We start from the raw sequence: 12,721 nt of genomic DNA, 5'->3' as shown, positions 1-12,721 counted from the left end.
AGTTACCTCAGACTGAACACCTCAGGGCAAATGCATGCCGCGAGCCTGGAGAGAACACGTGGTACAACACGGACTTTTATTGACCGAACACCTGCAGCTACTACAGATACCACAGAAAAACAAAGCTGGCTGCAGATCCTTTCAAAATAAAAACCTTTTCAACAACCAAACAGTCCGGATATTAAGAAAACGGCAATACAGCAAAAGTTCCTAAAAGGGAAAAAAATAAAATGATGAAAATATATTAAAGAAAACATACATTTTAGAGAATTTCACACTAAAGAAACAAGCAAGAACTTGAATATTACAATTTCTAGCAACGCATTTCTTCCCATTGCTGTATTGTGTTATAAAAAGAAAAGTTTTATGTCGTTTTGCAATTATTTTATTTCAATTTATGGTTCTGTTATACTGAAAGCACGAGGCCACCGTACAAAGAGAGGCAAAAAATAATAATAATAATAATTACTTCCATGCTGGCCTTTTGCTGTTTCACAAAAGGTTCAAGTCATGTGGGCCAATCTAACAACTCACAAAACTACAGCTTTCATGAAAATATATACACACTTTGTACATTTTTTTTTTAAACCTTCTTGCCTTAACAGTCTGGTGCGTTTATTTAAACTTTCAAAGAAAAATCTAAAATGATTTTAGCTGGCACTAAAGCACTGGAACCAGCTAGTCTGATTATATGTCATGACAACACAGTGGCAAAGAGTCAGGAGCACATTGAATATCCATTATGTTACAGTCCTGCCGATTTGATAGCTGGGGTTGGACCACTGTTCTGCCAACAACCTCTAGACACGTTTTTTTCTTTAAAAGAAAAAAAAAGATTTGCTAATATTAACAAATCTGTGCTGACCCCAGCGTCTGTTTCAATCTGTTTTGAATACAAAAATAAGGCAAGTATTAAAAAAGGTGTTTCAGACTGCTCAATGGTTTTTCTACTACTGCATCCTTTTACAACTGTAAAGGCAGATAATATTTTAAATATTGAGTTAGCAATCCTAAATCAAAGCAAACATGGTACACAGTCCATGTTTCCAGGGTAACACTCGAACTGACCAGTATTTTAGTAACAAATTGTCCAAAAAAATAATCTAATTTTGACAAAAGTACTTTACTTGAACTTTTTCTTGCAAATGAACACTTTATACTGGGAAAAAAAAGGAACCCAACTTTTCTATAAACATGCATCTTGGTTAAAATATCTTTCCAAAAACAAAATAAAAAGGGGAGAGGGGTACCACAAAATGTTCTGAAGAAAATAATTACATTCTGCATGCTGCTCCGTAATGTGGGAGAAAAGGTCCAGGGCTCGCTTTGAACATCAACAGATGAGTCCAGAGATGGCATGAGAGTCTTAGGAAAAACCAAAATAGTCACACCAGCACAAAAACGGATTTTCAGAGAGTTAAAAACTGTGACGTATACACAGGTGACTGAAGGGGAGGAGGGACATCCACTAAAAGCAGAGGAATGTTGGCTCTGAATAGAGGAAGGAGAAGGCGTCACTCTTCTTCACATCCTCCCGTTTGCTTTCTAGAAGAAGCGACCGGAGTACTGCCTCACACTGAAACGAGACAACAAAGTCCATTCAAATTCATGAAAAACGTGATGCTGGCCTGCAGAGCACCATGCTCCATCCTGTAAACATCAAGTCATTTGTCAGACTGAAGCGAGGTGTGAGGTGTTTGACTGACAAAGAGCAGGTCAGTGAAGGACATTACGCCTGCAGGAAGCAGCGCCTCAATGCCAGCTCCATGGTTTAGCAGTATCAAAAGTGAACCTGAAGGCAGAATTCAGATTTATCTTCTAACTTCTTTAGAGATTGTGACAAAAATCGCTGAAACCTAAATAGATTATTTTTAACAGTCCAGGGTGATGGTCCTCTGTGAATAAATCCACCAAACAGACAAATATCAAAAGTATTGTGGTTTAAAACACTGGAGTAAATTGTGAGAAGTTGCCTCCTTGCATCCAACAGAGTGATCGGCTCTCTGCTGCAGCACTGCAACCTTTGAGAAGTGGGAAGCACGTGCCTGTTCTGCAGCAAGTACTGGGCGTTCTGGATCTGGTCCTGTGTCCCCGTGATGGTGATGATACGGTCCTCAGAGCCCTCTAGTGGTTCGTCGATCTTGATGGATGCTCCGGACTCATGACGGATCTGCTTGATCCTCTGTCCGCCCTTACCGATGATGGAGCCCGCCAGCTGCACAGACCCCCACCACCCCAGAGCGGAGAGACAGCGTTAGTGGCGTTTTCCTCTGTGACGGTGTTCATTTTCAGTCACGTGGTACTCACATCTTTTGGGATGGTGACTTGTGTTGTGATGACTGGGCCTCCAATATCGCTGTATGAGCCTCTACCACCTGACAGGGAGAAAAACAACTTCATGGGAACGTCCTCTTTGACTTTCAAACTGTTTTACGGCCAGGAAATCAAGCGTTTGGGACAGTGTAAAGCCATCTAGATACACCAACCTGGAGGGACTACGGGAAGAAAAACTGCATCAGAAAACAAAGAAAGAAAAAAACACTACAGGTAAAAGAAGAAAAAAGAATTGGTAACAAGAATTAAGCCAAGAATGTCCCAAAGAAACAGCTTCAAGAATCAGATAATACACAAACACTACAAATTAGAAAATAACTGTCATACCTTTCTAAAAAAGAAGTAGACTTCTTGGTCAGGACAAAAATTTTGTTTTTAAAGAGTAAACATTTTTAGAAGTAAAACAATTTTTTACTTTCTGTCTTTTCCACATATCTCTTGAATTTGTTGTTCTTAGTTATGGAGCTAAGTTTGTGTCAGTGTGGTGAAACATTAGCAGCATGGAGTGTGAGCTGAATAAAACCCTGAGGTTAAAGTGAGTCCAGATGAGGATGAGGACCCGTCATCAGCTGCTACAATAACAGAAGAGTCAGAGTCTGTGTCCAAATTTGAGGCCTTGGATCTTCCTGGGCTGCATTTGTAGGCTGCTTGCGTCACATCGCCGCCACTAGTGCTGTCTGAATTCAACGACTCCTTCAAATACGGCCTATACAGCCTTCTTTTTCCTGATTTCAATGATTGGTCTGGTGTATCCTTTTATGCTGTCCATTCCCAAGATGCATTGCGGCCGAACCCCGAGATTTTGGCTGACTGTGAAGCGGGACCAGGAGTTGGAGATAATTACACCTTTTTATAATTACACCTCCAAGATTAACAGTTGGATCAAATAAACCAGGAAAAGTTTGAGCTCCATGCCTGGTTCACTTCTCCTCTCTGTTCGGGAATCATGGTTGCTAGGCGACAGGACATTCGCCGATGTAACAGCTGGAATTATCTAAAGGCTAGACTTGTCCAAATTCACAGCCGTCAATATCCGGTCTGCCTGCTCGAGGAAGGACCCGACCAACGGCGCCCGGGAAGGCCGCCGTGGCCGTTGAAGGATGCAGCACTTCAATTTGGACACAGTCAGAGCTTTCTTGTTTTTTTTCTGTGAAAGCTCAAACTGGTGAAGGACAGACGCCTTTAGACCAAAAAACCTCGCTGTTACAGTTATCAAGACGAGTTTTGATCAAACCTTAAATGTTCATGAGGCAGCAGGACAAGCTAAGCCACAAAACTAGGACTGAGCCGATTACATTTTAGTTGAACTCCAAACGTTACTTTTGGGTAAACTCAGCGTTTGGACTCACTGTCAAATGAACACGTGTGTGGATTACAACATGTAGCAGTTAATTTAAAGCATCGTTTAGAATTAGTTTAGGCTGCTCATTATATCAACTCTATACTGGCAGCAGACTAAAGCAAGACGCACGTCATGCACTAAACTAAAGAAATGTTCTGCATTATAATTTTGATCATCTTAAAACTATTTAAAGACCCACTCCAGTATTTCTGGTGTTTTTACCATCTTCTTGTGGCATTTTTCTGACGATTAGCATACATATTATGTATATTACGCTCAAAATTGCTTTTCTGGTCATTTCTTTTTTTACATTGTTGGGAATTAGGAGCAGAAGACAAAATGACGTTTGAAAGAAAAGAGTATTTGTGATATAAAGCTCCCTGCTTTAAGTTCTCAGGAACGGGGAGGGGAAGAGGGGCCGGGGTTGCTCCCCGCTTCTGCCGCTCTGCAGAAACAACACAGGTTTTTTGATTTTGGCTAAAAATGGCGTCATCGTAATTAAAAGACCACAGGGAAGACTTTGGAAATAGATCAAAAGATGATTTTACTACCACTTATTGTTTTTCTTCTTCTTCTAAGCCAAAACAGTTTTTCTAAAAAAAATTTTTTAGAAGAAAATAAGACACCATGACAGATGACTGAAATGACACCATCTGTGAGAAATAAAAGTATTAGCAACAATAAATATAGATTATGTTTAAAAAGAACAAACAAAACTTAAGTTTAATCTTTAAAGAAGATATTTTAGCTATGAAATCCATTTACATATTGAACATAATGTCAATTTTAGAAGCACTTTTTATATTCTTAATTAATAAACAAACATTTGCCAGTCAAACTAAGATTGGTAAGTAAGATACAACTGTTCTGATGGGACAAAATCCAACTTCCCTAAAGTTGACTGACCCAGAGTTTAATGAGAGAAAAAACAGAAATACTCACCATATCGGTCTCCACTCTGTCAGATCGGTTGACAGGGGAAGAAACAGAAGCATCAGTTAGAAATTACAACTAAAACGAGCTTTAGATCCTATTTTCTTTACAGTGGTGAACGACATGCATAGCTTAAGATTCAACAGGAGAATTCTAACAAGCTACATTTGAATGCATTTGGAAACATCATCGTGAGGTTGGAAAACTTGCTAGTCCACGAGAATAAATTGATTAAATTTTTTTTTATATTTATTCAGACCGTGAAAAATGTTGAAAGGGCAACAGATTTCATTTATTAGTCTAAAAAAACTCTACAAATAAAACATGTCTGCATTTAAAGTTAAATAAAACAGCATGAACATCTGTTTTCTGGGTCATCTTCACAGTATATTTTCAGGATTGTCATCTATGAAAATCTTTTTTTCCACTTTTTTATGGAAACAATTATCTCGCAGCTAAAAACCTGCGGGGAACGTTTTTAGGATTTCTTCTTTCTTTTCGGTTTCAGCTCATGTTCATTTGCTAGCCTGGTGAATCTCTGGACTACGTACTCGGCTGCTCTGTAAGTAACCAAGGAGACAACTGTTGCCAGGCAACAACAGGCCCACATGAGTGTGCATACACAGGGAAAAGCTATGCCAAAACCTCTGTGCTTGCATTACCTTCAGAAAAAGAGAAAATGCAAAACTGTGATTTTGAAATGCTGTGTCCCTGCAGCTCTGCACACGGAAGACGTGAAGCTGACGGCACTCACCATGCTGTCGTAACGGTCTCCCCGGCTTCTCCTGTCACTGCAAGAAAAGGCTGGCGTTAATAGTTTTTCTAGAGGACTCTTAAACTCGTGACCTGTGACGGGACTCAAAGCGGGAAATTCTGCCAGCGAGCAGCTTTCACTCCTTTGACTTGAAAAGAAAATCGAGTGATACTTCTCACCTTGGTCTGTCATCCAAGCTGCTATGATAGCTGCCATGAGAGAACCTGTCTCCTCTGCAAACAGTGACAAAGAGCAAATGGAAGAGCTTCACGTCTAACCTGGGGATTTTTCTACTAGGTAGAAAACATTTGGTTTTAGTTCTGGACTACAAATTCTCAGAGGATTTTTCCCGAAAAGCCCCGCCTCACATAGACTAGCATCCACTGGAGGCCCCCCCCTCCTTACCCTCTTGGCGGCGGTGGTGGAGGAAGAGGCAGGTTGCGTGCCCGGCTGCCACCCCGTATCCCTCTGCTTAGTGGCGGTGGGGGACCTCTGCGGGGACTCAAGTCGTCGTAATCCCGTCTAGAGAGGGGTGGGGGTCTGCTGCCGCGCGGCGGGGGCAGGCGCTCGAACCCGCCCCGCACGCGAATGGGGAACCCGCCCATGGGCCGCCTCCCCCTATCCTCGAAGAGCATGGTGAAGCCGCCGTAATCGTACGTCTCATCGTAGAAGTTGGGGTCGTACGGCTGGGAACGACCTTTGATGGTTGTCTGGAAACGGAAGAATAAAAGACTGAGGAAGACATTTCCAAAAACAGGAGGCCAGCTTTCTGTAAACCCACCTCAGACACCAGCTCCAAGATCACTTTGATGCATTCAACCACACGTTCTGGCTTTCCTCCCACCAGGACAACTCTGTCAGTGGAGTGTGGGCAGCACTCCTGGAACAACTTGATGGTGGTCTGGGTGTTCTGAGCACAGACACGTCACAATCGTACACCCTCATGGATGAAGACAAGTGCATGTACACAGGAAACAACCTTTTCAACAAATTGCATGTATTAGAAACATCGTTATCAGGTCAGCATAGAGCAGGCATGTCCAAAGTCCAGCATGTGGGCCAAATGGAGCCCGCATTCACATTTCAACCTGCCCGTGGATTCCCAGCACTTTCTAAAAACTGAGTGTGATTTCTTGATTGGGATTGGCTAAATTCTGTTATAAGACATTGTAAACCTGTGGCAACACTGACCTTTCTGTGACACTTTGTAGCTCTTTTCTAAAATGTTAACTGTAAATGATAAAAAGTTGACAGCAAGAGTTGCCAGGACGAATGGAGTTTTTTTTGTGTGTGTGTGTGTGTGTGAAATACAGTTGGTTTGTGCTTTTTATTATATAATGTAGGGCTCAAAGAACGTCAGGCCGAATGGTTGGCTCAAACATTTCTTTCCTTTTTTTGCAAAAGCTTTGGTTGGAATAGTTTTAGCAAAAATGTCCCACCTCTCTCAGTTCCTTGATCTTGGCGCCTTTCACCCCAATGATTCCACCTGCCAAGCTCTGGTGGATCAACAGACGAAGCTCACAGTCGAAGTCGATCCCACTGTAATGTTGGTACTACAGGCAGCGGCAGATCAGTACAGTCAGTACAGCCTCTTTAACGATCAAAACACCTTCAGATCAATTACATACACATCAATAAATTAAAGAGGACAAAACCATATAACCATTCAGAAAAAAATCAATGTGAAAATGTAAATAATTTTGGATACTTTTAAGAGAACTAGACCCCATGATTTAAACCCTTTAACACCAGAAATGACACCAGCGATTGCGTAAACGTTTGACGAGTTCCAGTAGCCAAAAGAATGTCAACACTGGAGCTAAAGCTGTGGTTTTAAAGGGTTCCAGTCTGACTAACTGCCCAAAAGGTTGCCTTCTGGACTCCATTCACACATTACTCATGAACACTTACCTCTTCTAGAGTTGGTATGATTTTCAGCAAAATGTCTCCAATAGTATCGATGCCGGCGCTCACGCTGAGGATTCTGTCGATGTCGCCAAAAGAGAAGCAGGTCATTACCGGGGGTCACAGACCAGAGCGGACAGCAACACTCGATTAAAACTGTATGAGAAGCCGTCCAGTAAAAAGTAACCGACAGACTCGTGAAAAGTTTCAAACTAAAAGAAAAAAAAAGGAAAAGTAAAGAGAGCTAGACAAAATTATTACCTTTACCCAACACTTATCTACTGAACAGGAAACATGCACTGAAATCTAAAAATCCTGTCAAATGAGAAGACGGGCAGATTTTAACGACTTAAACTGGCATGGGAGTGGCGATAAAGTTGGGGTAAAGGGGGGGGGGGGGCTGTAAGAGCGGACGAGATCTTTTTTTTAACCATCCCACCACCAGCAAGATGGAGGGGGGGGGGGTTGTAGATTAAAACTGGTTTGCCATGACAACTGTGCCACCAGCACACCGTCTCACAGTGACAACGGGCTGAGGAAGGAGTGAGGAGAGGGGAGGGGCTAGAGCGCACAGGTAACGGGGTGGGGGCAGTAGGAAACAGTTACAGCAGACGGGTTGAGGTGAAGTAGGAAATGTGAAGGGTTGGATAGTGGGAGGGGCGAGATTGCCCACTACTGTGTGGCACAGGAGCGGACTGGAGGGGGGTGGGGTGGGGGGGGTATGAGAGGTTCGGTTGGCACATCAGATGTAGCCTTACAGGAATTTAACAGAGGCGATGAAGATGAGACGACACTACTGAGGTGGAAGAGCAAGGTGAGGACTAGCGCCTCAAAGACCATGGGATGTGGAAAACAGTGAGGAAAGTGGAGGATAAGAGGGGTGGGGGTGGGGGTGGGGGGTTCCGGTAGGTCGCAAAAGGACAGAGCAAGACAAAGACGTTTGCTTTCCACAGGTTTCGAGGTAAAATCAAGACGCCACAGGAAGGCGGGGCTGTGGAGCCAAATGCAAAAACACTGAAACCCTGTGAGGAGGGTCAGCTGGAATGACAGAAATGCAACTCATTGCTGAACACGGACAGTCAAATCAAAAGCAACAATAGACGGCTTTTACAAGTGGAGGGGGTGTTTGGGGTGGGGGTGGGGGGTATACTGTCATGTATATAAAAATGTTAAAAAATGAAACAGAAGGCAGGTTATCAAAGACATGTGTTTCACTCTTCTAATCAAGCAGTGAGGCAATAACTGGTGGGACATACCGCTCTGGGCCACTGCTGTCTGGGACTGATACACTGGCATTGTACTGCATGGGCCAACATGGTGATGGTGGTGGAGGTTGGCATTGGGCGGGGGGGCATTCAATCACATCGTGTTCAAGTTAGATGCCCAAATAAGGAAGGGCACGGTTTATGGGCGGGGGCCAACCGGGAGTGGCGGGAGTTCGGGGGCGGGCGGAGGTTGGGCCAACGTCAAGGTAACGCAGGAGGGGCATGTTGATCCAGTACGTGGGCAACGGAGGTAGGTGGCAAAAAGGATACACAAAATAAACAAAATAAAAGTGAAACATAAAGAGGTAAAGGAGAGGGAAGAGGGGGAGAAGGAATACAGTTTTAATTGAATACACGCTGCTCTTTGTCCTACAAGGGAATGAGAGAAACTGGGCTGAGTGAAGAACAGGAAGCGTGACCTGGACACAGATAAGTTAAATAAGCAGGCGGGAGCAGTACACATGTCAGGCTTTCAGGCATTTTGTGATTTGAAGTGACATAAAAAAAATTTCTGCTATGGTTATCTGATTGATTGTTGCACTAATATTCCAGATTCCTCTGATGTTTCATGAAGCTAAATAAGCATCAATGTGTTCCGGTAGTGAAGCGTCCATAAAGTCTATTATTGGTATTTATGGCGTTATTGCGATTTGCCTTTCAAGATGAAATGTCCCTTCTTGTCTACAAGTTTTTCTTCTTTTTTAATGCATGTTTTGGCTGCTGCAACTTATACACTAGAGATACTTATAGTCCAAAAAAATAGTTATGAAAATGTATCTGGGCCTGTTTTTGTGGGGGTTGAATGATTACAATATAACCAAAGGGTTTTTTTAGGGGTGATTTTTTCCCCCCTTAATGATAAACAAAATTTAGGGGCAACATGATCTATGCAAGACCTGTAACATGGAGCGCAGTGGTCTAATTCACTTCAAAATACGGACATAATTGCAGATTTTGATCTGTTTACTCACGTCTGTGCGCAGTGCTTTTATGTTCTTTCCACCCTTTCCAATAACAGCCCCTGCATTCTGTGAAAGAATCAGAAGAAGCTTTGATCAACAGCAAAGGGGGGAGAAAAAAAAAATCGTGACAAATGTGCCCCTTTTTTCTTACTTTGCTCTGAAGCAGCACACGCAGCTCCACCATCTCATCTGCGTTGCGGGAACGTTTGAAGGCCTGCTCCTCATCCATGTCCTCAGCAGGGCGTTTACCTGACAGAAAATTCAAAGCAGATCACATCTGGAGCTGGACTGGGAGAGCACAAATCTCAACAATTACAAACAGATTTTTGGAATATTCCTTTGAAAATGCAACCAAACAATCTGTAAATCCAAATAAATACATAAATAAAACCCAATTATCAGCATCCTCATCCACCGACGGATAAGATTTGATTCAGCAGCCAAGTTCAATCTGGAAAAGTTCCAGCGCTCACATGTCCCCTTCCTGGATTAAAACATGGGCAGGTCTGCTCAGACGCTACAGAACAGCAGTATGCTGAAGGAGAATCTTCAACCATCTGACATGTCCACATGCAACGGAATGCTAGCCAGGAACAGCCCCTTCCATCCCTCTTGAACAAACGGCCACAGAGCAAGCGCCTCTAGTCATTTGAGTAGAACCACAAATACTTGGTTTTTAATTCAACAACTGATTTTCTTCTGAAAACTCCTTTAGTTTGATGATCTTAAGATAATTGTCTTACCATTAGTGTCAGAGATGCTGAATGTAACGTCTTTGTCCTCCTGTTTGACTTTCATTTCCATAGTCATCCACCTGCAGCACAAAGCAAACGGCTTCCTTTACCTGGATTGGCTAAAGAAGACGGAGTGACATCATCATCAGCACCTTCAAAAAAGAAAAGAAAAATCTAAAAACACATTTACACATAGATTTGCCAAGATAACGCCACAAGATACCATTGTGTCAATTATTTTGTCAGTATTTCACATTTTCAATATATCTTCTGCACAGAGGCGGAGCCAGAACAATTTATATAGAGGGTCAGAAGGGGGGCAAATGAGAACAGCAGCGTGGAAGACCATTACAGATAAAAAGATCAAAAATACAAATTTTAACTTTATTAGTTATTGTTATTATTATGACAGCGATTAATGTAGCTGAGGAACTTGTACTACTGCTTTAAGAAGTTTTTTGTCAATAAGGATATTAATGTTGACTAAAAAATTGAAGAGGCAAAGCTTTTTGCTGGGGGCCTGCTGCCTCCCCCCAGGCCCCCTTTAGCTCTGCCCCTGCTTCTGCAGCAAATATAGAAAGTGCTGCTTACTATCTTAGGTACAACATCCCTATGAGTATGAGGGCTATTAGAAAATCATTTTTCATTGTTTGCAGCATCAATTGAACTTTTGAGATGATTTCATGAAATATAAAGGAATGACATGACGGCCAAATGCCGTCATGGTCAACAGTTTTTTGTGGTTTATGACTGAAGCAGCAATCCATCCGGCTGCAGAAATGATGACAGTTACATGAAAGACTGAGTATCACTGCAAAAGGCAATTAATTTGTTCTATTGTGATTCACAGGAACACAAATCAATTTAATTTCCACCCTCTTGCAAACCAGGATAATTTGCCAAGTTTCTATTTCAAGCCCACTTTTATTTGGATTTGGTTGTGATCGTATTCACATACAGACAGATTTTAACTGAACAAAAGTGAAACTTTATTTTAGTACAACAGTGAATTTACTTTGTTTTATTTATTTATTTTAAGAAATCTTTGAATTTCATGAATCGATACAGCAAATTCTACGTAAATATCAAATCAATTATTGACTCGTCTTATGTGGTGTTGTTTGACACTGTTGACATGTCCACCTTTTTTGACAATACCAAGTATGAACAATAAACTATGGCATAAAATAAGGATTTTTCTGGAAATTGATCACTAATACACACGTGTGTGTTTTCGACAGCTATGTTGCTTTGTGTTGTTTCTCTGTTTCAGGATTCTGTTCAACATTTAGTTTAAATTAGAAATATAATTGGTATGGTATTTATATATACTCTGAAGATTTATTGTAGTTGTGTTTGTTTTTTAGTTTAGCCTTTGCAGCACTGTAGTCATCTGAATTTATTTTCATATTATGTGTGCCACAGAATACCTAATACTAAATCAACTTCTCAGAAGATAACATTTCTGTATGCGGCTGAATATTTACCAACTCTTTGGAATTCTGCTTCCTAAACTCCTAAAGCAACTCTAGCTACTTCAAAGAAGACCTTTACTTGCTAAAACTGAAAGAATTAAAGAAGGAAAAAACAAACTACGCTGGCTTTCAGTGTAGCCGCCACCGCGGGCGCGTGCTCTGGTGACAGCACTTAAGCTAATGGAAGGACTTAGCCACGAAAAAACACAACAGCTGAGCTTCCCCCCGCAATATTAGAAAAATTTTACGCAAAAATACATGTGTTGTATAGTATTAGAGTAACTGTGCATTAAGATACACAGAGGAGTGATGTTTTAGAATGTGCACAAGCGGACATTAGTTGGCACTACTGATGCAAACATTACTTTTCATGCTAACGGCTAAGCTAATATGCCTTGCAGCGAGAGTCCACGTTGCGCTAGCTAAACAGCCGTTTCTGGACATTACCAACACAGCCGCCCTCTGCTAGCCGAGCAACGTCGATGTGTTTTTAGTCGCCTAACGCGCCCACTAATGTGGCTGTATATACGAAGGCTGGGAAAACAACAACAACTGGGGAACAGACCTGCAGCAAAACCACGTTCACTGCGATCCTCAACGGTCGCCTCGCCCAACAGAAATGATCGCTCTGTGGATGAGCTCGCGCTGGACTTTTTCTCCAAACGGAGGCTCGCGTGAGCTTCGTCAAGCTAGCTCAGACGGGCGGGGTTAAATTAAGATAAAAACAGAAAGCTAAACCTGTAATGCCCGATTAGGGCAATTAGTTGATCGTTTTGTTTAATTCTGGTATTTGTGTTCCTCGGTTCCTCAGGCACGCACGTCAGATTTCCTGAAGCCCCGCCCCTCCGGAGGCGCAGATTCTGCGCGCAGCAGCTGCTGAGGGATATTTGTTTTTTTTTTTGTCACGAGTTCATGCTATCAGGTTAGTTAAAGCTAACCAGCAACCCCCCAAAGTGGAATATTTTAAGGTTTGGTTGTCAATAAAAACAACCTAAACAACTAAAAGGACCGAACGAT

At 42.1% G+C, this 12,721-nt stretch overlaps 1 protein-coding gene across 2 annotated transcripts; it reads right to left on the bottom strand.

Annotated features, from left to right (window-relative positions):
* Positions 1 to 367: 367 nt before the first annotated feature.
* On the bottom strand, positions 368 to 12,560 carry LOC101167466 (heterogeneous nuclear ribonucleoprotein K-like). Of its 2 annotated transcripts, none has more exons than XM_023960872.1 (15): positions 12,270 to 12,560; positions 10,239 to 10,381; positions 9,647 to 9,744; positions 9,505 to 9,561; positions 8,525 to 8,568; positions 7,275 to 7,347; positions 6,803 to 6,916; positions 6,145 to 6,273; positions 5,769 to 6,073; positions 5,543 to 5,596; positions 5,364 to 5,400; positions 4,619 to 4,634; positions 2,308 to 2,375; positions 2,046 to 2,215; positions 368 to 1,576 (listed from the first exon to the last, which is right to left on the bottom strand). In XM_023960872.1, exons 2-15 carry the CDS (start codon positions 10,303 to 10,305, stop codon positions 1,546 to 1,548), a joined length of 1,263 nt encoding a protein of 420 aa, XP_023816640.1. In that variant the 5' UTR covers positions 10,306 to 10,381; positions 12,270 to 12,560; the 3' UTR covers positions 368 to 1,545. The 2 variants fall into 2 exon arrangements, with proteins under 2 accessions (XP_023816640.1, XP_023816639.1); XM_023960871.1 differs by having other exon boundaries at positions 10,239 to 10,309; positions 12,270 to 12,559.
* Positions 12,561 to 12,721: the final 161 nt, after the last annotated feature.

Source organism: Oryzias latipes, chromosome 12, assembly GCF_002234675.1.
Source record: "Oryzias latipes chromosome 12, ASM223467v1".
In the NCBI taxonomy this organism is placed as follows: domain Eukaryota; kingdom Metazoa; phylum Chordata; class Actinopteri; order Beloniformes; family Adrianichthyidae; genus Oryzias; species Oryzias latipes.
This window is presented reverse-complemented; position numbering and strand designations above follow the sequence as displayed.